This window comes from Crocodylus siamensis, chromosome 10 (assembly GCF_052110815.1).
Source record: "Crocodylus siamensis isolate JL-2025a chromosome 10, ASM5211081v1, whole genome shotgun sequence".
NCBI classification, from domain to species: Eukaryota; Metazoa; Chordata; order Crocodylia; family Crocodylidae; genus Crocodylus; species Crocodylus siamensis.
In genome coordinates, this window is record NC_143404.1 from 56,083,018 (window position 1) to 56,105,810 (window position 22,793).

General features: G+C 47.5%; 3 protein-coding genes across 9 annotated transcripts in view; 2 read left to right on the plus strand and 1 right to left on the minus strand.

Moving 5' to 3' along the window:
- The window catches only part of ZHX3 (zinc fingers and homeoboxes 3), a 74,386-nt gene extending 68,078 nt beyond the window's left edge, over nucleotides 1-6,308 (minus strand). For 2 of the 3 annotated variants that reach the window (XM_090020959.1, XM_090020960.1), the window contains exon 1: nucleotides 6,170-6,308. The gene's annotated coding sequence lies outside the window, so the exon portion shown is untranslated. The remainder of the gene's footprint in view (nucleotides 1-6,169) is intronic. The other variant, XM_090020961.1, reaches the window with a different exon arrangement.
- LPIN3 (lipin 3) overlaps nucleotides 6,134-22,793 on the plus strand; it is a 46,471-nt gene continuing 29,811 nt past the window's right edge. The window contains exon 1 of one of the 5 annotated variants that reach the window (XM_090020967.1): nucleotides 6,134-6,265. Coding sequence is in view for 1 of the 5 variants with exons in the window: in XM_090020963.1 (XP_089877089.1) it covers nucleotides 15,340-15,342 (3 nt within the window). In the remaining 4 variants the exon portion in view is untranslated. Of the gene's footprint in view, nucleotides 6,266-12,677; nucleotides 12,938-14,879; nucleotides 15,343-22,165; nucleotides 22,300-22,793 lie in introns of those variants that run through there. The other 4 variants (XM_090020964.1, XM_090020963.1, XM_090020965.1 and 1 more) reach the window with 4 other exon arrangements.
- Nucleotides 7,556-9,236, plus strand: LOC149856608 (uncharacterized). The gene is made up of 2 exons (XM_090064083.1): nucleotides 7,556-7,597; nucleotides 7,986-9,236. The coding sequence occupies exons 1-2, from the start codon at nucleotides 7,556-7,558 to the stop codon at nucleotides 8,742-8,744; spliced, it is 801 nt and encodes a 266-aa protein (XP_089920209.1). The 3' UTR covers nucleotides 8,745-9,236.

A 22,793-nucleotide genomic window follows, 5' to 3' on the forward strand; every position in this document is an offset into this window, starting at 1 on the left:
GCCCACTTAAACAAATGTATAGGCACCGGCTGTCTTAATCTGCAAAAGATTTCTGTCCTTCCTGCTTTTACAGACATGTTAAAATGCCAAACGTTTGACGCACGGAGAGCAGTCTGCTATTTAAGACATCTGCCACATTTCTGTGGAACACAGACAGCGGGAGGAGTAGCGCAACAGGTAGACTATAGTTTTAATATTTCCCTGCATTCACTTACTCTAATTCTAGCCCAGATGATTATTCCTTCTGTATCCATGTGACTGAGGGTTTGTTTTTTAAATTAGGCCTACCTCTGATAAATAGGTATAGATGTTTTCCTTCATGGATGAATTCTAGAGGAGGGACCCTGCATTTGTATCATGCTGTAAAAACACACTCACAGTATGTGTTCCACATGCTTCAAGAGACACATTTCTAATACCCACGCCCACATTACCGCCCTGCAACTAGAAACATACCCAAGATCAAATTAACTTTAATGTGAAGAGTAAATAAACACATCTTGCCACTGCTCCTAGAAGCCTAGTTCCAAGGAGCTTTAACACCACATAAAAGTCATCATTATCTTATGAAAACATTAAATGCATAAAGAGTTTGGAAAGCAAAGGGAACTGATATTTTATAAATCTATGGATGGGAACCAACTAGACTAGTTTACTGCATAGATGGCTAGTAAATGAAGGCAGAAATGGCCCTTTTGCTATAACAATAGATAGTCCCAAGGCCAGCAGCTGAATCTGCACTGCATATAACTGAATATTGAAGTCAAGTGTGCTCAACAGAGATGCAAGGAAGAAGAGGTAGATCAGGGAGCAACTCAAGACCTCAGTTCATCTATACCCTAGGTAACAGCATCCAAAATATACTAGTCTCAATCATATATGACTGCAAAGCCTTCACTGCAGCATTAGTAAGATCACTATGCTGAGAAACATTTGAGAAGGACCATAGCCACTAATCAGATGATAGAACCTAAACAGTAAATACTTTTGCCCAGTTTGAACATCCTTATTTTTTAAGCTGTAAGAAAAGAAGTACAATTCCCTCCTTGCAGGAACTTACATGCTGATCCATTCTTGGCCATTTTATAAAAAGAAATAACTCCCTGAGGTTTCAAGAGTAAGTTTTGTTTGTTTAAGTTATTGCTTTCAAATACCCATTAAACCCCCATTTCATCTTCTGAAATAAGAGGCATGGAAACTTAGATCTCTCAAACACTGCTACAAATCACCCTCTGATCCCACAGCAATGCAGCACACCATACTACATCTGAAGAGGTATTGTGCAGAAAAAGTATCCAGCACTTATAATTTGTGTTTTAACCTTTTGTAGATGAATGTAATGTCCAGGGCCCTGTTCAAAACAAAAATTACGCTTCTACTGAAGAAATGCCTCTCATCCCACTTGTGGCTGGATAGGTGTTTTTGAAGAAACACAGCTGATATCCTCTAACACTAGATTACCCAAAAAAGAGTGGAATTTTGGAAGATTTCCCCAAAGACAAAGGTAAAACATCAAGTTAACTGCAACTGGGACCAAGAGACATTTATTTGAGAGGGTTCTGCAGAGAGCCAAAAGGTGGTATGAAGTTCCTTAAGATGCCTGGCTGAGTCCGTCTCAAAATGTTCTTCTTACTAGTATCAGGATTCTACAAATTGTGATATCACTGATACAAGGTAGCAAAACCCTGCATAGATAGCTGACCTTAAGTTCAATGAAATCTAAGTAGCAATTACCTGAACTCCTCCCCCGCAAGAAGAACAGTTTGCCTACAACAGGGGGTTGTAGTAGTCTGCAGTGTTCCAACAATAGGATGAATATTAAGTAGGTGACCATAATTTTCCTTGAAATATATTGAAGCTGTAGTAGGACTTCTCCCATATCCAATAGCTCTTGCTTACCTTGATCCTGCCAGACTCCTCCCTGCTGCCCTCTATCATGCTGCTAGCTCTGCAGATCTGGCCTGGGAGAAATCCTGTGGACTGGATGTGGCCTGGGGCCTGAAGTGAATTTAATACCCTTAGTCCACAGAATTCTGCACCTTCTCCCCATTAATTTCAATCAGTTATGGGCATTCAGTGCTTAGCAAGACAACACACAAGACCTTTACCAGTCTTCTTTGAAAACACCATGTCTAAATACATATACATAAAACACAACACAAAGACAACTATATTGCAAATCCAGCAGACCACCAGTCAATTTACAGATGGACTTTTCTTCTGTTCTTGGATATTCACGAAAGTGACATTACATTTGTGAATGACAAAAGTTCCCCATTTAGGACATGGGACAGGCCCTCTGAAATGGTGCAGAAACACCCTTAGAGGCCTGATGAGAACACCATACTGCAAGAGGAGCAATGAAGGAGATGATAAAGCTCCTTAACAAATAGTCCTCTGGCAACCCCCTTGAAAAAAAAATGTTATTCAAAAACCAGCTGAATTTTTGGGCTATAGTTCCAACATGGGGTTTACAAAAAGGGCACAGAGTTCCAGATCAAATTAAAAGCCTACAATCCAATTGTTTCTGATTTAATATGCAAATAAACACAAAAACAGTTTTGCATCTTAATGTTATCCCATAAAAAGTTACAGCCTACAAAACAAGAGTTAACATTTCTATGGCATCATCACTTAATTTACATTCTGCATGCTGCACATTTCATTATCTATACATTACCACTATTATATATGTGTTTCTCTTATGTATAACAGCAAATAGCATTGACTTAAATGCTTGACAAGAAAAAACAGTAAAAGAAAAGGACCATGCACTCTTCCCATTCAAACATTTACACAGTTTGTGCAGGGGTTGTCCCTCTATCAGAGCATTTATTGATAAGAACTGCATTGACATCCCTCTAGAGTTAGCTAAGAGCACATGCACTCCCTTTTTACCTGTAAGCAAGTCAGTCAGGGAAAGAGCTGAGGGATTCCTCCTCAAGGAAGAAACAAAAGATGGGGAGATACATGGGAAGTACTCAACCAGACCTTCCTTAGCCAAACAAAATCAAGAGCCCTTTTAAATGACACATCTACCCTCTCCCCTTAGTAAACTTTCCAGTGCTCATTACTTAAACTTATCCCACCCAGACACTGATCTTATTAAGGGCTGACCCCAGGTCCTGTTGCTTAAGACTTTAACCATTTTTGACACAGCCCTGTCAAAAAATGTTTAAAAGTTTTTAAAACAAAAATGTTCTTCTTAAAGCCTGATAAAAGAAAATAGCCCAGTTTCTCCCTCTCTCCTCAAAACAATCCATCTCACAGAGACCAAAAATGGGAGGTTTCACCCCCAACACTTTATTTTTCAGAAAGGTATGGGCACAAATACTGTACAGGGGGGAGTGACAACAGAAACTTTTGTAGCCTTACATATACTAGATGCTAGGAAATGCTAAAATACGCGGGAGGACTTTACACAGTGGGTGTGTCTAAGCATGCCCCCCCATGGCACACTTGTTAGTGCGCTGTCATTTAGTACCATTTAGGAAGTACTAAATGATGGTGCAGTAACAGCCGTTACTGAGCCATCCCAGTGGTGCACTATTATTTTTTGCAGCTACGTCATTGTAGTGCCACGCTATAGCAAGGTAGCTCGTTGCTACGGCAACATAGCATCAGCATCACGCTTTGCGCCTGCTGACGCTACATCGCCATAGTGATGAGCTACATCACCGTAGTGCATTGCTACGGCAATGTAGAGTCATGTGTAGACACGCCCAGTATACAGAATGTTCCTCTAGTTAAAAAGACTTCAGGAAAGTATACTGCCACCTCAAGAGGTATTTTCAGGTGACTGGGGATACATCTTGGAGTGGAGACAAACAGCAAATAATACAGGTCTGAAAGCAGAGACGTGTAAGTAAGAGAGAAACCAAGTATTTTCCTTTAAATGCCTGTATAAAAGTGAACAACATAGGACAATGAACAAAAGCTATAATTACCTCTGTTAACAAACAAACCACTTCAGTGCTTAAGCTTTACTCTTGTACTGTATGCTATCACTAATACTTCTAAATCAAATTACTGCCTTCAACATAATCAGTGTTTTTACAGACTGCTAGACTGAATTCACCATAGCTGCGTTTTTATTTACATGTGCCCAGTTAATTCCCCCTCCACCCTCAAGAAAACAACCTGAACACCCACTCAGCCCATCCCTCATCCTGACAAAAGAAGAAAATACTTGTAGCATGAATGCTGTCAGACCAGGAGAAGCAGCAAGTTTCAGTGGGGGAGGCTTGTATTAAGTGGGCTGGATCAGTGGCCTTGATGTAGCATGTAACTCCTGACACCTAGCTCAGATGGGATGGCAGGCTCGTTTAAAGTTTATGTCCCCTCTTAGTTTGTCATTATACTTGCAATATGTCAAGTAGGCCTAGCTGGCAGCCTTCTTTGCTAACCCAATCAGCCCAGCAGATCTCAACAGCCATGGTGGCACATTGCCGGAAGGAGAGGACGACAATAGCTTGTATTAGTAGAGGTCTTGCTCTTCTATTGCTTCCGCACAATTTACTCTCTGCAAGCAATTCCTCATATGCATAGGAGCCACATACTCAGGTAGAAAAAAGGCTCTTGCAGAGAACAAGGGCGAAAAAAGAGGCACGCTGTAGGAAAATAAAGTGAAAACACACGCACACGTCAAAAACTTGCTGGGTTGGCTAGCCACAGCCCAAAAGGCTGACATGAGGGAAACCCATCTTCCACCTTCTCTTTGCATAGGTTTCTATCGACTCTAAGTGATCCGGTTTGTTTCTGTACAGCACACAGGCTGCTTCTAAAACAAGCAAAAGTCCAAGAAGTATGGCTTGACCCCCCCAGAGAAGATAAACACCTGTAATTCCCATTATTTTCAGTGAGAATTATGGTTGTTCATCTCAGGATATGACCTCACTTTTGGAGACAAGGTGCCTAGCATGGCCTAGAACTGGAGGAAGATCAGCTTTTCCACTGCTTAACCTCAGCAGAGCAAACAGTCCTGAAACAAAGGCAGCAGGAACATCCAATTCTCTCCCACCCACAGAAGTGGATTCGGGGCTCCAAGACAGCATGGGTATCAATATGTTGCAAGTATAATGACAAACTAAGAGGAAACATTCATTCTAAACAGACTGAAACAGACTGCTATCCCTCTGAGCTATGTCTCAAAAGTTACACAATCTATCAAGGTCACAGATCCAACTTAGTTAATGTAAACTAGCATTAAACTGCAGCTCTCTTGTACAGTAAGTGCAACACTATCCTTTAATTCATTTATTTCTGCTTGGTGGTTCTGAATTTCTCCTCCCTAAAAACCAATTAGTTTAGAAGTAGCTGTTCCAGCTAATGAGGTAAACTTTTGGCTCTTTCATATCCATGGAGAATTGCCCGTCAAAGTTTCTTAGGACACAATGATCCTTGAGTTTGGGGCTGTGGAAAGAGTAAGCGGTCAGAGAGAACCAACGAAAGGAAAACTCTGCTCTCCTGAAATAACCTGGCGAGGGCAGAAGCAAGAGAGGAGCCGGCGACCTTTTCCACCTGGGATCGGAAGCCAAACAAAACAAAATCTCCCAGCAAAAGTCTGTTGCTTCAAGTTTCCAGAGGCCAAACTGCAAGCTGGAAAGACAAACCGTCCTGACCTCCGGCTCTGCAGGCTGGCTTCTGAAACGCCGGGGCGTAAATCTGCGTAGTCACTTCTCAGACACCTTCACCATCCAAGAGAAAGTGCCACAAGACCCCCGGCACGTTGGCTTGCCACCCTGCGTCCAGCTCCCGCTGGCTCTGACACCCGGTGCCCAGCACGGAGCGAGAAGGCCCTAACCCGGAGGCACCTGGCTGGGGGTTGGAGGGGAGCCCCAGCGAGCAGCTGGGCGAGCGCAGGCCCGGCGCCCGGGGCAGCGAGAGCCGCCCTGCCCCTCAGCGTCTGGCCTGGGGAGGAAGAGCTGGCACCGACTGGGACAGGGCCACGGACTTCCCCGGGTGCCCGGCACAGGTTACACGGCCGGCAGGAACGGGCAGCCCGGCACGAGCAGCCCGGGCGCAGCTCTGCCCCTGGGGCCGCCCCTGCTTCCTTCTGGCCGCGGGGAGCGCGCGGCAGGGCGGGGCAGGGCAGCCCGGTCCCTCGGACAGCAGCAGCAGCCCCGGGCGGGCGCAGCGGGAAGCGGAGCCCGCGCAGCTCAGCACTCACCTCGGCGGCGGCTCCGCGCAGGACGCAGCGCCCGGGCGGGCGGGGAAGAGGCGGCGGCTCCGGGCGGGCACCGCACAGGCACCGGCACCGGCACCGGTACAGGCAGAGCCCCGCGCGCCGGGGGGCCGGAGCAGCGCAGGGGGGAGGGAGGAGGCCGCTCAGGCGGGCGGGGAGAGGGAGGAGCGGCCGGGCGCGACACACACACCGTTCGGTGCGGGGGGGGTGACGTAACCGGAGTGAAGCCCGGTCGGGGCGCATGCGCGGGGCGCTGTCCCTGCACGTTGGCGCCGGGCTGGGTGCCGTGTGCGTGGTGCCCCCGGCCCGCCCGCCCGGGGCCGCGGGGCCGCGGGGCTGGAGCTGCTTGCTGGACAGCGGCCGCCTCCGCGCGCAGCGGGCCCGGGCAGCCGTAGTGCAGGCGCAGGGCTCGTTGTGCGCGGGGTGTCCCTGAGCCCTCATCGGCCACTGACCCGCGTGGGAAATCGTCCCGCCTGCTTCCTCCGCGAGGGGCTTCTTCTAGCCCCCGGGAGAAAAGCGTCAGCCCAGCCGGCTGTGGTTGTCCACAGACTTCCCCTTGCACGCCTGGGGCCTGCCCAGCACAGCTGTTCGCCCTGGGAAGCGCTGGTTTGGGACAGACGTTAGCAGGTGCCGAGCGTGAGTTGTGCCCACTGACTCTGCCCCTCCCGTGTCTGGTCCGGGGCCTCTGCCCCACGCGGCCCGTTCAGATACGCGTGCGCGCCTGGCTCTGCGCAGCCGGTGCGTTTACTTGTTTGCCGCAGAGAAGCACAAGCCTGAGGCCTTTAGCATTGACATCAGTGGCAAAGCTGCTATTGACCTGAGCAGTGAAATGAGGCCCCGAATGAGGCTACTTACAGATTTAAAAGTATCATAACTCTTTTCCCATTCTTTTCTAACTCCTTTGTCTCTATGCCTAATTCCCCATTTTTCGTGGTTCTTCCCCAGCCCCTCTCAAACATTTGGGGTTTTTAGTTTGAATCCTTGTCTGTATGCATGTTGGGAAGATAGTAGTTTAGCCCTGGCCCCTCTTCTCTTTTACTTCGTTTTATGGTGGGGTTTTTAAAAGTAAAACGTAATTTTATGTTTTTATATTTAGTATAAAATGGTACCAGTTATTTAAAATAAAGTTAAATAACTTTAAAATATGGGTTGCTAGAGAAAAACATTTGTCAATGGAAGGTGAAAGCAGAGGAGATCTGCAAAAGCTCCAACCCAGGGACTCGGGTAGTTAGCAGTCTGGGGCTGAGTGCACCCCTTTGGCTTTAGGAATATGAATCCCCATGCTGCACCCTGTTTGGGACAGTTCCCAAGCAAAGCCCAGCTGGAGTCACTTGGTCTCTACAAGTGTCTACATGACCAAGATTTGGCTGTATGGAGAATCCTGGCTCCATTGACAGCAGTGGCAAAGCTCTCGTGAACTTCAGTAGGTCTAGGATTCTTGCACGCTGGGATTGGGTCTTGTAACAGGGCAGTGGGGAGCTTTAAGAAAGACAGACAGCCCAGGGGTAGGAGCCCAGCTGTGTGTGATGAGCTGAGAGTTAAAAGTCCAAGAGGAGACAGGACAAGGCACTTGAGCTGGGAAGGAGTAGTTTGTGGTTAGAAGGCAGCCGGAAACCCAGAAGAGTAGGCTATTAATGGGCTAGAGCTACAGGGGCTTCTGGAGAAAGCTCCATCCCCAAATGGAAAAAGGACTATTATTTGTATTAAGAGGGTTATCTGCTCTCTTAATTTAGGCAGGGTTGCCAGGTCTCATGGTTTTACTTGTGCTCATAGATTTCTGGATTTGGAAGCATATTAGTAGAGGGCCAAACCCGACCAGGGCAAGGTCTTCGACGTCACCTCGAAGTGGGATGCTAGCAACCACTTCGTGCCCAGCGGGAGCTTCACGTGCTTCGCGGACTGGCGCTTCCTCCACCGCGCCCGCCTCAACTGCCTGCCTCTGAACGGGGCCGTGCGCTTTGGCCACCGGGACAAGAGGTGCCGACAGTGCGGCTACGCGGCGGAGACCCTCCCCCACGTGCTGTGCAGCTGCAGACCGCACGCCAGAGCCTGGCAGCTGCGCCACAACGCTGTCCAGGACCGCCTGGTGCGGGCCATCCCGGCCGGGGCAGGGGAGATCTCCGTGAACCGCACCGTCCCGGGCTGCGAGAGCCAGCTGCGCCCCGACATCGTCATCACGGACCACGAGGCCAAGAAGATCGTGATGGTGGATGTCACCATCCCCTTCAAGAACCGGCGCCAAGCCTTCACCGAGGCCCGGGCTCACAAGCGGGAGAAGTACACCCCGCTGGCCGACACCCTGAGGAGCCGCGGCTACGACGTGACGGTGGACGCACTCATCGTGGGGACGCTCGGAGCCTGGGACCCCAGCAACGAGAGCGTCCTCCGCGCCTGCCGCATTTCCCACCGCTACGCCAAGCTGATGCGCTGCCTCATGGTGTCCGACACCATCCGCTGGTCCCGCGACATCTACGTGGAGCACATCACGGGCCACCGCCAGTACATCGACCCCTCCAGACCAGCCACCGCCGGACCGGACCCGGAGGACGCCGCCGCCTGAACCGCCCCCCCACCGCTTCGCTTCGCGTCGAGAGGACTTCGCCGCCACGGACGACCCCGCTCCACCCGAAGAGGACCCCCGCAATCGGACTTTATGGACTGAGACGCTCACTCCGAGCCACTTCCTTCAACATCGCCGACCACTGTAATGGGTATGTGTGTATCTATCTTCTTTCCCTCTCAGCGTCGCGATACCCCCCCACCCCCGGGCTTAGTTGGCTAACATTGTATGGTATGTAACCTAGTCGCGTTCCCCTCCTCTCCCCAACCCCTCGATTGTTAGTCCCTCGCTCGGGCGCTTTGTATTTCCATCTCAACTTTGTCATCTTTTTCCTGGATTCCCCATCCAAAACATCTACTAATAAAAGTCAATCTGCTCCTGCAGTCAGATATGCCTGCACTGAACTTTCCTGGTGACTTGACTGGGACTCACGACTCATGTGACTGAATTCAGCCACAGGCATAATGCTGCAGAAGTAGGTCTTAGAAAGCTGCTCTGTTGGTGTCTTCAGTGACACTGGGGGCTCGGACACATGGCACTGGCAGCTTGCAGGGCTAGGCTGTAAGATGGAAATGCTTATGAGCTGAAACCAGTTGTTGTAAGTGTTTGTAGAGTGCTCAGCATTATTTTGGTAGTAAATGGGCATTTGGTGGCATTTACATGAAAAAAGCTAACCAATGACACACAATTGCTTGAAGCTTTGTTTGTTTTAAATCCTAATGAAGCATTCCTAGGACCAGGTGCCACTTCAGTGCAAAGCAGTACAGTGAATCTAAGGCTGACCAAAGATCAAACAGGTCACCTTTTTTTCTCCTGGGCTTAAAGCTGGTAGGCCAATTTTTGATATCAGTTGTATTGCTGTAAATATAGCAGTTATTTAAATTTGGGGAAATCCTGAAGATGTATATTGCATGTTACTGAGAGGATAACAGGTTTCCAGTTGAGGATCATTTAAGCAAATGAGAAGCATTATTATCATAATACAGTTTCAGACAATTTTCTTTGGAACATCTGATCACCAAGGTAGCCAACTCTTATGATTTTTGTTGCCCAGAAAGCCCTTTCATTAAGGCATCTCAGCTCTTATTTAAAATGATATATTGTTTTCTAACTGCTATTTGCAGAGAAGCATTTGACAATGAGACACGCCCCCCCCAGGTTCAAAAGCCAGCAAGTAAATAAAAAGCTCCTCCATATTTAAACCAAGACATTTTAAAACAAAGCTTGTGATTTTGAAAATGTAATTTAGGATTTTTATGCACTTGGAATTGGCAATAATTAATCACCTTTACTTTACACCTCTAAAGTAAAATGTCCTTTTCACCCCTTCCATTACACCCCACTCCAATCTGACTTGATCTTTCTCAAGAATAGAAAAAAGGCACTTGCTGGGCAAATCCCTGTGTTGTTGTTTTTTTTCTGATCCAAAACACGTAACTGATGAGCCTTCAGGAATTGCAATCGCCCTAAAACAAACTACCTGAGCTCTGGTTTCACTTTCAGTGTATGGGGATTTTACCTCCGCCAGCTGTGCTGACTCCATGTTTCTGTCTGTCTCTCCATGCATTATTATTTGCTGAATCACCTCTTTCAAAAGCCTCTGGAGCTCTTTGCTGATCCACTGAAGAAAATCATACCCCCTGTAAAGCCAGCTGGGAGACAGGAAATGCGGTGCTTTGCCAGGCTTCCCCTGCTGTCTCTTTCTGTGGTTTTAAATGGCTGCTTATCTCTCCTAGGGGGTGGAAGGGCTTGGTAAAATACTTGGGAAATCCCTTTCTCACCCAAACCCTCCTACCTTAGCTGGGAATTCCCTGTGACAGGTCAGAGGGTGGGCGGGGGGTGTCACTCTCAGGAAGCAATTGTTAAGGGCTGGCTGTTGTGTTCTTCTCAGTTCAGACAGCAGCAGTCTGAAAGTAGCAAGGGCAGGGGACTAATACAGCTCTCAGACTCACTCCCCCAGGAGCCTTTCCTGCAATGTGCCTGTCAGACAGGCATTCAGGACTGATATCTATCGTGGAGGCACAACAGATTTAGCTGTTGATGGGGAAGGCAAGAAAAGTCCCCACTGAACTGTTTGTTCCTTCCCCCCCCCAAGTTCCCCATGCAAGGGCTGTATTTTCCTGCTGTTCTATGTATTTTCTGTAGTTTGCCATTCCATTTGCTAAATTTACTCCTTCCCTGCACTACCTACCAGGGCCTGCAGCCTGGCAATGATGGGTGTACACCTCTTCTAAGAACTTCAAAGCTGGATTGGTGTGTCCAGCTAGATGTACACAGACAAATCTTGCTAGTTCAGGGTTCAGTCCTGGGCCATGTCTATGGGAGTTCTGGAGTTTTATATGGGTAATCCCTTTATACAAGTTAGTTTTATATGGGTAATCCCTTTACACGAGTTAGTTTTATATGGGTAATCCCTTTATATGAGTTAAGCTAAAAAGCAACAGTAAAGGGGGCTACCCCTTCTCCTTAGGGCAAAAGTCAGTCTCTAACTGAAGGGACCAGAAAAAGAGTTCACATGGGCAGCTCATTCTATAATTGCCACTTCAGTTTCCTGAATTCCTGTAAAGCGTCTGGTACGGGCTGGTATAGGAGACAAGACACTGAGATAGATGATGTACTGGTCTGACCCAGTCTGGTGAGTCTCACACTGCTATCTTCCCCAAAAAAGAGCCCTGTCAGAGCTAATATTAAAACATGTTTTGGAGAAGGAGACTTCCAAAGAGCACTTGACTTGTGCACTCATTTCTGCTGTGAGCAGAGGTACAGAAATTCACAAAAATCCAGTAGGCCGAGGGCTTTAGAGACCAGATTCTTGTTGAATATTATGGTGACCTGCCTGTTCACATAAACAAGCTAGCAGAAGCAGGGACAGTGTGACATTCATGTGCATGGCCACAAATCACCCTACACCACAATCAGGAGGTGTAATTTTAGGCCTACCAGCCTTGACAGTGTCACTTTAAAGACAGGCGGGAGGTTGGTTTGCTAGAATGGCTTATGAGTCAACACAATGTTGCTATACATATAATGGCCAGTTCCTCCCCCTGTCATTGTTTGTACCTGTGCAAAGTGAGTGGGAAAGAGCAAATGCTACCCCTGTGTTTGTGAGCAAAGAATTCCAATATGATAGTATTTTACACACATCTGGAGCAGCTGTAGTTATGACACAAGATGCCAGGCACCTGACCTTCACTTCTAACACTTCCAGAAAAGGGTTTAAGCAAATTCTTGGAGGAAAGGCCCAGCAATAGCTATTGAGCACAGAATAAGGAGTTAGGGATACCGCCTCAGAACTTCCTAGACCTTAAATGCTGGAGGCTGCAAGAGAGAGAAGAACAATGGAAAAAACCCTGGTCAGACCCAGCACCCTCTCTGCCTGTGTGACACGATACTGCGCAAGCAGGAACTATGGTCTGACCCGGTAAATGGCAGTTCTTATGTTCTTATGGATCGTGTTCTTCTGTTACTCTGGGTCTCTGTCCCTGGACCCCTTCTCTGGCAGCAGGAACAGCCTCCTGCTCTCAGCACTGCCCCTCCTCTCTTTTCCTGGTCCCTTTTAAAAACTCACTTAGAAACCTTCCCACGCACTGACTTGGTCTTTATCTGAACTTGCGTATCAGCTCCTCTCGGCAGGGTCTGCATCTCTCCCCATTTCTGTAAATAACAGGCCCACTTGCAGTGCTGGATAAATATTAAGTACGGTTATTTTCTGTGCTTAATCCTTTGGCATGTTTCACGCAAGGCAAGTTGCGGCAACGCCCCTTTCCTGACTTTCTGTTCTCAGCCAGCTCAGCCTGTCCTGCACAGGCCATTTGGCTCTAGACAAACTCTGTTGCTCTGGGTTTGTTTTTTAATGAGTTCAGAGGAGCAGTGGAGGAGGGGCATTTTGCAGTGTTATTGAACAGCGGGAACAGCTCACCAGGAGAAAGAACTTTTGTCTGGAAAGAATAAAAAACAAAAACAGAAAAGCCCACAGAGTCCTCTGCACATTTAGCAATTATTTAGGTTCTGAATGTGCAGCCCTCTCATTGCTGAGGCTGGCCAAGCAGGGCCACGGGATATTTAAGAAATCGTCACGCTGTCAAAGCTAATACCCTGTCCCTGCTGAATCTACAGACTTTGTTTATTGCCATGTCTGTCTCTTGCTCTGCAGTGGTGCTGATGGAGTCCTGCTCTGGTAAAGGTACAGCGAGGTCAGTGTTTCATGACGGCGGCGGGATTGGCAGAGGAGTAAGGGCCCAACAGTGTGCATTTGCAACCTGTTGTCTGTTCATCCGTCCATCCGTCTGTGCTGGTGGTCTTGGCGTTTGACGATAGCTCAGTAAACACTAGGGAGGGAAAGAAGCTATTTAAGCTGAAGAACAATGTTGGCATAAGAACAAATGGGTCTACGATGACCATGAATAAATTTAGGCTGGAAATTAAAAGGTTTGTAACCATTGGAGCTGTGAGGTTCTGGACCACAGGAGTAGTGGGGGTGGGAGGGAAATACTAACTGCTCTTAAGATGGTGGTTAATCCATTTATGGAAGGGATTTTATAACATGGTTGCCTGTAGTAATAGAGGATTGTATGCCATAACCCTCCTGTTGTTGGTCCTGTGTTCCAAGACTGTTCTGGAGGGTGTTTACGGCTCATAACACACCAGAATGAAGCAGGGAAGAAAACCTAAGTTCACACAGATATCCTGTAGGCAGCTATCACTCTAAGGAGGATCTTAGGAGCATTCATGTAGTCATTGTCATTTCTTCAGTTCTGCGGAAAGGTGCCACATTGCTCAGCTCCGGGGCAGAGAGGCAGTAGGTCAGTTTGCTTGATGTGTTTTGTGCAGACACAGCTTCTCGTCTGAGCATGTCATTGAGATGGTGCCTTTGTGATGTGGACCAAACAGGAATGACATGTCCGGTTCAGACAGTCTGAGCCATCTGCCTGTATGCTTTGAATTTGCAAAACTGGTCACTGCTTTGGAAGCATATCAGGCAGCTACAACCAGGAAGGAGGCAAAACTGAGACCAGCCTCTTCTGAAACAGCTGAGAAGTTTATTGTAAGGTCTTTCCTGGCCTCCTTACTTAGTAGGTTCTGTGGAAGATTGCGGGGTGGGGGACGCGACACTGAACTTCTCTTAAAGAGATTGCTTTTTTGAAGAATGCAGAGCATTAATGTATTATTTAAAAAAAACATGTATAACTAATTTTTCCCACTTATTCTTGCATTGTATACAAGGAATGAAGGGGTTAGCTCCTTTTCTGTGTTGCAGGACAGGGGTTATTTATCCAAGTCAATGATTTGCTTGATCCTAGCAGCTCCTTGAGGTAATGTGGTTACAGTCGGCCAGTTGCTGCACCTAGGAGCTCGCCAGGGCATGGTGCGGCTTCCACCGTATCTGGCCACCTCTGGCTCCTCACAGTGAATGACTACATACGCATTTACAGCTGGGTCAACCAGACTGGATCCAGATCAACCAGGCTGGCTCAAACTCCCCAGCTCTGGAGGTGTAATGACAATCCTTAACTGCTCAACCCTCCTGCCTCAGGGAAAACCAAGGAGTGGATGGATGTTAAACTCTGATGGTTGTCAGTCAAAGGAGACAGGATGCTTGGAAACAACAGACTCAATGGGCCACAACACCCTAACAAGAGCTCTGCTGCCCAGTGCAAGGGGAGAGGGAATCCTGGACCAGTTCAGAGACCAGACATGCTTGTAGGATTGTAACTTCCCAACCCCCCAAGTCTGGTCTTCCAGTTGACTCACAGAAGCTGCCTTGTTAAAAAGCTCTGTTGTGCTGCTGCAAACACCAGCTGGTTGCCTAGCTCTTGGGGTATAGTCTCAAATTGGTCAAATGGATTCACAGAAAGTACTACAGAGAAAAACAGGTGTACTAAAGCCAGAGGGCCTAATTTCTGAGTAGTGGAGCAGCAGGACCTCCTCTTTGCAGAGAAGTAGCGAGTACAACTCAGTGGTTCCCTCTGAGAGGGACTGTAGGAAGGGCAGAGACAGCGTGCCCATGACTCCCTGGCAGCTGGTGGCATGCAATGAAGATGCTGACTGCAACAGTAGTGTTATGCAAAAGTGACCACAGCAACAAAATCAAACTTAATAGAAGGAAACAAAAAGGGGAAGTGCTTTGCGTTCTTTCAAGTCGAGAGAAAGAAAAGACAGATGAGACTGTCCTCCCTCCGAGGCAGTCTAGTCCTGGAGAATTGGTTAAACTTTGGAAAGTTTGCCAAGGCAAAGCTGATCTAAATAAGAACATTTGCACAAGGAACCATGGTCAAGACCCAGATGAGCTTTTTGGAAAACAGCTCAGTTCTCCAGCATTGTCTGGAAGAGATTGAGACCTACATGATCTAGAAGTCTTCAGTGAATTTGTGCCCACTGCGGTTGAAGTGGCTAGCAGCATGTTCTTCAGAGCCAGCTCCCCAACCCTACAGCTGGAGTGACAAACTTCAGCCGAGAGGATTCAGAAGGAGCAAGAATTAGAACTGGACTCTCAGGTGCAATCTACGCAGGGAAAAAGGGAACAGAGGGAGCCAAAACACAAAAGCATGAGGAGCAGCATAGAAAATGTGCTTTGGAAATCAAGAGGCTGTGGGGAATGGTAAGTAATGAAACCTTGAAATGCCACCTCTGGAGGAAACAGAGATGCTCAATTACTTCCGCAGTTTAATGAGGGTGGGGTTTGAATGCTGGGTGGTTTTCAACAAGAGCAATAGGTTGTGCAACCAGTTTGCACGTGCATGTAAGCTTTGCTGCTTCGTTCTTAGTGAAGGCCCCTTCAGATGGTGTTCCAGTTGACTGATAAATGCGGGTTTGTTTTTGAGAAGGCCGTCTTGCGTCACTGCGAACATCTGCTGGGTGTTTAGCTCCCAGGAGGGTTGTCCTCCAACAGGGAGGGTGTGCTGCTATGGAGCCAGCTGGAAGAGCCACAGGAAGAGGCAGGAATGCTGTAGTCAGTGACCTAGCTTCACAAGAACAGGGTAATGGGCTCACCCCTGCAAAGAGTCCAGGCCTAGGGTCTTGCATGAACAAAGTGTGCTCCCAGAATGACTGTACAGAAGTGGGAGGCACAGCCTGCCCTGTGGATCTGTAACAGCCTCAGTCTGACTTTCTAGGGCTTGGATGGTGAAAATGGCACGGTATGAAGCAAGGTCTCTTCTCCCCTTCCTGATGTTAGCAGCCCATTTTAAGGCTTGAGGCTATTCAGTTGAGAGGCAGAATCCTGACATGGGGATATCGGAAAGGCTGAAGCTCTCCTATGTGCCAGATCCAACTGCCTCAACCCTGGAGCTGTGACCACTGCTTTAATAGCAGTAACTGGGAACTAAATATTTAATATTCTCACCTTCTGCAAAAATGTAATCAAGCGATTAGAGCAGGAGACTGACAGCTGAGAGCCCTCAGTTCTGTTCCTGGCTCTGTCACTGTCTTGCCATGTGACCTTGTTCAAGTCACTTCACCTCTCTGTATCTTCGCTTCCCCACCCATAGCATAAGGATAAAAGTGCTTCTTTGCCTGCTGGAGCATTGAGAGACTTCATTCAAGCACTTTGTAGTCCCATATGGAAGGTATTATACCAGTGCTAGGTGCTTTTCATATATCAAAAGGGACCTGCCTAGTAAGAAAGTCTGTGCTGAATGCTCTACACAGCCTTGGCTGAGAGGCTAGAAGATGGCTGGGACTAGCTTCTTGTTTCTCACAGGCAGGCTGGCTGATCTCCCCCAGAGTCTCCTGTGTGTAATAATCTCACTGCAGCTGGTGAATTTTGATGGAGCTTGAGGTGGAATGGAGCTTGAGGTCCAGTGGAAAGATAGTGCTGTTCTGCTAAGTGTTTGTGGCAGGCCAGCCCCTACTGCTGTTGCCTCACTTTCTTGGTCTGTACTCACAACACATGTTGCTTTGCTGTCACGCACAGCAGTGTATGACACTGAGTACAATGTGCCACTCAGCCACCTGGGGCTCTGTGTGTCACCTTGCTGCATTGTTCCATACCCAGACCACTAATGCCCATATTTCAGCACACTACCTCATGTTTCCCATATCCATGATCTGCTGGAGCAGTGACCAAGCTGCATAGAGGTGCCACACAGTGCACAGCATGCTGTCCCCTTTTGTCACCTACTCCCCCAATCATAGTGTGGCACCCTGCCGCAGAACTCAGCACACTGCCTCTCTGTAACATGCTAACACCAAGTCTGCCCCCCTTCCCCTACCCACGACACAGCATGCAGCTGCATCACTGTACAGCACAGGATGCCAGCCTGCTTCCACTAGAATATGATGTTCATTACCCTGCTGCTACCCAGCTCAGCTTACCATGCCATAACTCCAGGCCTAACCTACCTTGACTCTCCTGCTACACCCCGCACAAAGTGCCACTCCCCTCCTGCCCAGAGGCCATCATCATCTGCTTTCCCACTGAGTTTTCCTAGTGAAGAAAGGCCTCTGCAGCAGTGGGTGTCCTGGGCTTTGTAGCCCCTGGAACTGAAAATGCAACTGAGAATTTGATCTTATCCACTGGGAACCTGCACTGCTGTTTGATTGCTGAATGGGGCAGGACCTAAAGTCCTGTATTTCTGCTTGGTGCTTGAACAATAGGGCAGATTCTTCACATTCACTGAGCAGGGATAATATCAGCTCTCAGCAGTAAATCATTAAAGAGCTGTAGGAAGGAAACATTTGTTTGCTTTAGAAGCTTGCTACAAGTCCTGCCTGGGCTTTGTTATAGAGCCTGTCCTCTAGGAGATCCTTTGTCCATTTGGGGATGGAGCATGGTTTAATGACTCAAGCAGGTTGCAAGCAACAATTCAGTGCTGTCTAGGGGTGCAAGCAAACATTCAAATTCCAGTGCTCTCTCCCTTGCTGGCTACGTGACCATCAGCAGGTTACTTACTACCATGCCTCTATTTGCCTGTTTGCAAAATGTGTACAAAAGCATCTAGCTTTATCATCAGCTGACGCTGATCACACTTTCCTAGGGGTGCTAATGCTTAGCCAGGGTGCTCTTAGCTTCAGTGTACTGGCAAAGACCTGGATGGAAGATGCGGTGGAAATGCTGACAACATCACTGCTCAAATTCTCTTTTATGAGGGACTCTGCTGGAAGGATTGAACACTTTCAGTGCCTCTTGTCATCAGTGGGGACTGAGAGGGTGGCTCAGTCCCTTAGAGCAGTCCATGATTTGTCCTTGACCAGCATGAATTTTGTTCCAAAGGAGATCTTAAAGGTGCAGGGTGTCAGTGACAGCCACCGAGGATTCACTCATGAGACCTTTTCAACACAGAAAAGGAGCAGCTCAGACAGTCTTTCTGAGTCTTTTTCCAGCCTCTGCTGATCAGGACCTGGACACAAGTTCTCACCCCAGCCCAGTGGCTAAGCATAGTGATCCATTCCAGTCAGTCCTATTGCACTGCAGACCTGAAGCTAAACCCTGCTTCTCTTGCTCATGGGCAGAGTCCATTTATTTTCAGATTACACTGAGCAAGTTTGATGGGACCCAGGAAACTTTCAACTCTAGTGACTCAAAAGGTTCATGAGATGAGCTGATCTAGTTTGCATATCACAGGGTATGGATTGTAACATGATTCTTGGGGGTTTTGATAGAACTTCCTCTTGGTTTTTTTTCCTGGGTGTGCTGGATGCTGATCATCAGAGATGTGGTTGTCACCTACAGGACAGGCCAAAGTTATATGTATCTCTGTGACCTGAAATGGCTGAGTGCTGAACAGCTCCACTATACATCCTGCAGTTGCCCACAGATCATGCTCAGGCAGGATGTTGTGGTCTGACACCATCAAGCTTGCTATGTGTTTCTCCCCACATCCTACACCAGCCAGAGCAGCAGGAGTGCTGCTCAGCTCTGCTTTCAGCTGGAACCAGCTTGAAGTTTCCTTGTGGGGGGATTTATTTAGTGGTTGGTGTCTAAATAGCTTAGAAAATAACAAACAGTGTCCATCACCAATGTGTACAGGAATCCATCAGCTCTGATGTGAGTTCACTCCTGTCCCCTTGGGGCCAGAACCTGACTGAAAGTGTCTTCTTCAGCAGAGCCCAAGGTTTTCAAAGCATGGGTCTGTCTGTGATATCTGGGGTACAGCTGACGATCATGATGCCTGTATGTCTAGACAGTGTAGACTCAGTTCAGCTGTACCATGCAGAGCATAGTCTTTACCATGGACATGGGCCTCCAGCAATAAAATATTTCCACAGGAGTGACAGTCACCTTTTCCACCCAGTAATGCATGCATTCTTGGGAAAAGGATGATGTTATTTAGCCCCTGAATTTGGAAATGATATGTTGCAGCAAAGTGGATGCATAAAATAGTGAGTATCTCTGCTCTAAGGAATAATCATTTTTTTCACCCAGCACCACGTTTTCAAACATGAATTCAAATTATTCTTGACAAAAGCAAACTAGAAGGCAAGGAGTGGAAGGTCAGGTAGTCTGGGACCCAGTTTGGTTTCGTACTTACATGCTTATTTGATGTTTATTGCTTCTGGAGTCAGGTTTGGCAGGGTATACACTGTTCAGTAATAGATGCCTGGTAGCTGAGTTGTCACCAAGAGTTTGAGAACTGAGTAAATCAACTCCTTGGGTGTGTTGTTTCTGCCCATTATATGGTAAGATGCCTCATTTGGATTATACGTTCACATTAATAGGCATATCTGAGCACATCCTTAAAAAATGCTGCTTAGTACAAAAATCTGGCCTTCTCCTCTATGCAGGGGTTGGGCCAAGCTATATATTTTTGCAAGAGTTTCCTCATATGCAAAATGCAATTTCCTGCCTATATGCCTGGTTTCCTTGCCTCTCATTTTACTTCTTATCTGCTCCTCCTCTTCTGCACCCTCCTCAGGTTCACCCAATATGCCACTGGCTCAGCTATACCCTACCCATTCCACATGTGTTTGCATCAGGGTCCAGCTGCTTGTCTTCACCTTCAGCTCAGCTGTGAAGTCCTCCTGTCTTACTAGCGCTCCCTGTATCTTAACCCTGCTCTTGTCTTCCTGCCTATTCTGTGCTTCCCGTATGTCAGGAACATTCCCCCAAACCCTCCTTTCCTCATCAGATCCCATTTGAAAACAGAGGTGGGCAACTGTGAGGGCACCCATCTCAGAATAAGCAGATACGGCTTCAACCCTGCTTCTACTAGCAATTTGACGTGGGACTCTGGGCATATTGTTTAGCCTTCCTGTATCTCAGCTTCCTCGGTCCAGCAATAAAAAGGTTGTGACACTTTCCCACGTTTTACACCCCTTGATCGCTTTACATCCTCAGACTTATGAAAGCACCTCCTTGGGCTCTGCCTTCCACTGCTGCTACTTTGTCTAGTGCTGTTTGCTCTTTTGAACTCTTTCTGCTTATTCCTCTCTCCTTTAAGGCCTTATGCTGCTCTTGATGACCATTGGGACTCTGCTATTGCCTTACAGGAAAGTAGGATCAGACCCTTATTTTGTACGGCGCCTGGGAGAGGATCTTTCCTTCCTTTACGTTTGCAGAGCTCCGCAGACCAATGGTACCATAAAGAAATAATATTAATCATTAGGCTTCTTTATTAATCATATCAAGTGTCCAAGCAGCCACTAATAGAAAGCTCGAGTTCATACATATTCCTCAAATCGCCAGCTATGAAGCTGCTGAGCGTGGTGGGGCAATTTTGCTCTTGGATGTTTTTGTGCAGCCTCTGCTGACTGTGATGGAAGACCCAGGGATCCAGCTGTGGACAGAATTTCAGCGCGGGTTATGCAGGGGGTAGGAAGGTGGTGTAAAGGGACACAGATGAAAACACATTGCCGCCTTGTGGTAAGCTTCAAGCATGGCCTCAGAGTGCCACGGCTCAGGCAGGGCTGCACAAACATTGCCAGTCTAATCCATTCGTTCCAGTCTAAAGAGGCTGCTGAGTTGGTTTTTCTTCATGTGATTTTGCACCCCTTGAACTTCAGCTTCCATTTTAGGCTCAGTAATATGCAACACCCACCTCAGAGGCCACAGTGATGGGCAAAATTTAGCTCCAAGCCTGGGTTTTTCATGTGGGCTCTGTATATAATTGAATAATGATACCTAGCTCTTATATAACCCTCCTCATCCAAGCATTTTGTGAAGAGAGTAGGCATTATTATCTGCATTATACAGATGGGGAATAGAAGCACAAAGTAATAAAGGAATTTGAGCAATGGCAGAGGCAGGACTAGGGCTCTACAGTCCCAGGCCAGTGCTCTGTCCAGCAGGCAACTGTCTCTAGGCAGGGATCTGGGAGGGCAGGTAGCGTTCAGTAGATTCGGACTGTCCCCTGGCCCACTGTTTGTTCCACATCTTGCTATGAAATAACCAACACAATTCGCCCCTGGGGAATCTGCTTCTTCTGGCACAGACAGAAAGAGAATTGACCGAGTCTGGCAGAGGGTTTGTGAGACCTACAGCCACTCTTGTGGCATGATCCTTAGAGAGGACTTACAGCCTCTGCCAAACAGTGGAATCCTGTGCACAGGTGTGATCCTTTACGTACCTCACTATGAAGTCTGGGTGCTTTAATAAAAAGAGGTCTCAGCACTAGAGATGCACTAAGACTAAGTGAAATACAGTAACCTTCTGCGCCGCCTACTGGGCACCCTTAGTTTTACATCTGTATGTGTAAAAACGGAATTCCAGCTATGCTAAAGCAAGACTTTGTGATTTGGCCCTGGAGACTTCTCCATGCTGAAGCCTTTTCTCCAAAGTATGCAGAACAGAGCAGATCCAAACTTCCCTGGCAAAGCCAACGCCATCCAAGAAGCCTTGCAAACCAGAAACTCTCAGTGAGTTCACCCATCTCTCACTGCTAAGCAGGCACCTCAGAGCAGACTAGCGTAGCCTGCATATTAGCTTCCTACCAGCTGAAATCTGATGCAAGGCAGATTACAAGCCTCTGGGAGGCAGGTTTTAAAGGCCATTTTTTCCCAAAGAAACTATGGGGCCGGATTTTCCAAACAGGTTCATGTCTAGTGCTTCCCATTGGGATATGGCCAGCTGACTTACCAGCAAAACTCAGGCTGTTGAGCACCCGTGACAATCCTGCCAGTAATTTGGATGACTAAACAAGAGTGGAGTTCTTCAGAAATTCCAGACTGATGCATCTCACTGCAACTGCATTGCAAACTTCTTGTGCAGAAAGCCTGTCTGCAAGGGAACCAGAGGGGAGGGATTTTGCTTGCCGATAAGTGACTTCCAGCAGCTCTGACAAGTGCCAGGGACTGCCAGGGTGCAGGGAAAGAGGCTTGACTGAAGCGATGCACCATTGCTATCACTCACTTTTGGTGTCAGCTGCCTAGCTCAATGAGATCCTCCCTCAGGTGCTCCTAAAGCCCTGATAGGCTTACTGTAAGGCAGATCAAGGGCCACCCGATAGTGTCACAATGCAAGCCCCTCCCCTTTCTCAGGTAAGAACCAGGAAGTGCCAGGTACAGAGGTGGAACTGAAAGAGAAAATGCCAGTTTTTAGCTAGCAGTCAGCTGGGATTTTAAGATTTTGCTTGTTTCAAAGTCCAGGAACACCCGGCCAGGTAACGGGGATAAGTGTCAGGTGATCAAATGAAAGTCTCTTTAGTATGATTTGCTGGCTGTGCTTGGGTTAGTAGGGTGCTGCCTTTGGGATGGGACGAAGGGGTGAATCTTTTGCAGGCTGAAGGAAGAGCATTTGAAGGGGGGTATATCTTCTGTACTAGGTGCACAAAATGGCCCTGGGGAAGTTGCCTTCATAAGGGAGAGGCACTGAGGCTAAGCATGATTTCATGCTTCACTGATATCAGAGGGGTGATTTTGGTCTCTGTATTCTTATTTTCTCAATCAGTTCCCTGTGTATTTATTGGGCAGTTATGGAAGACAACTGTATTAACCTGGTGGTATTCTAGCAAATTAGCTGGCTTTTCTTGAGATCCTTCAAGCCAGGGAAATGTGTTACTTAATGTTGCTAAACCATTGTGTGACTTTTCTCTCTCTTGTGGTTTTCAGAAAGGGGAGCTTTCACCCAGACTCTAATTTTTAAAGAGTTGTCTTTAGTTTTGGGAGTTGAAAATG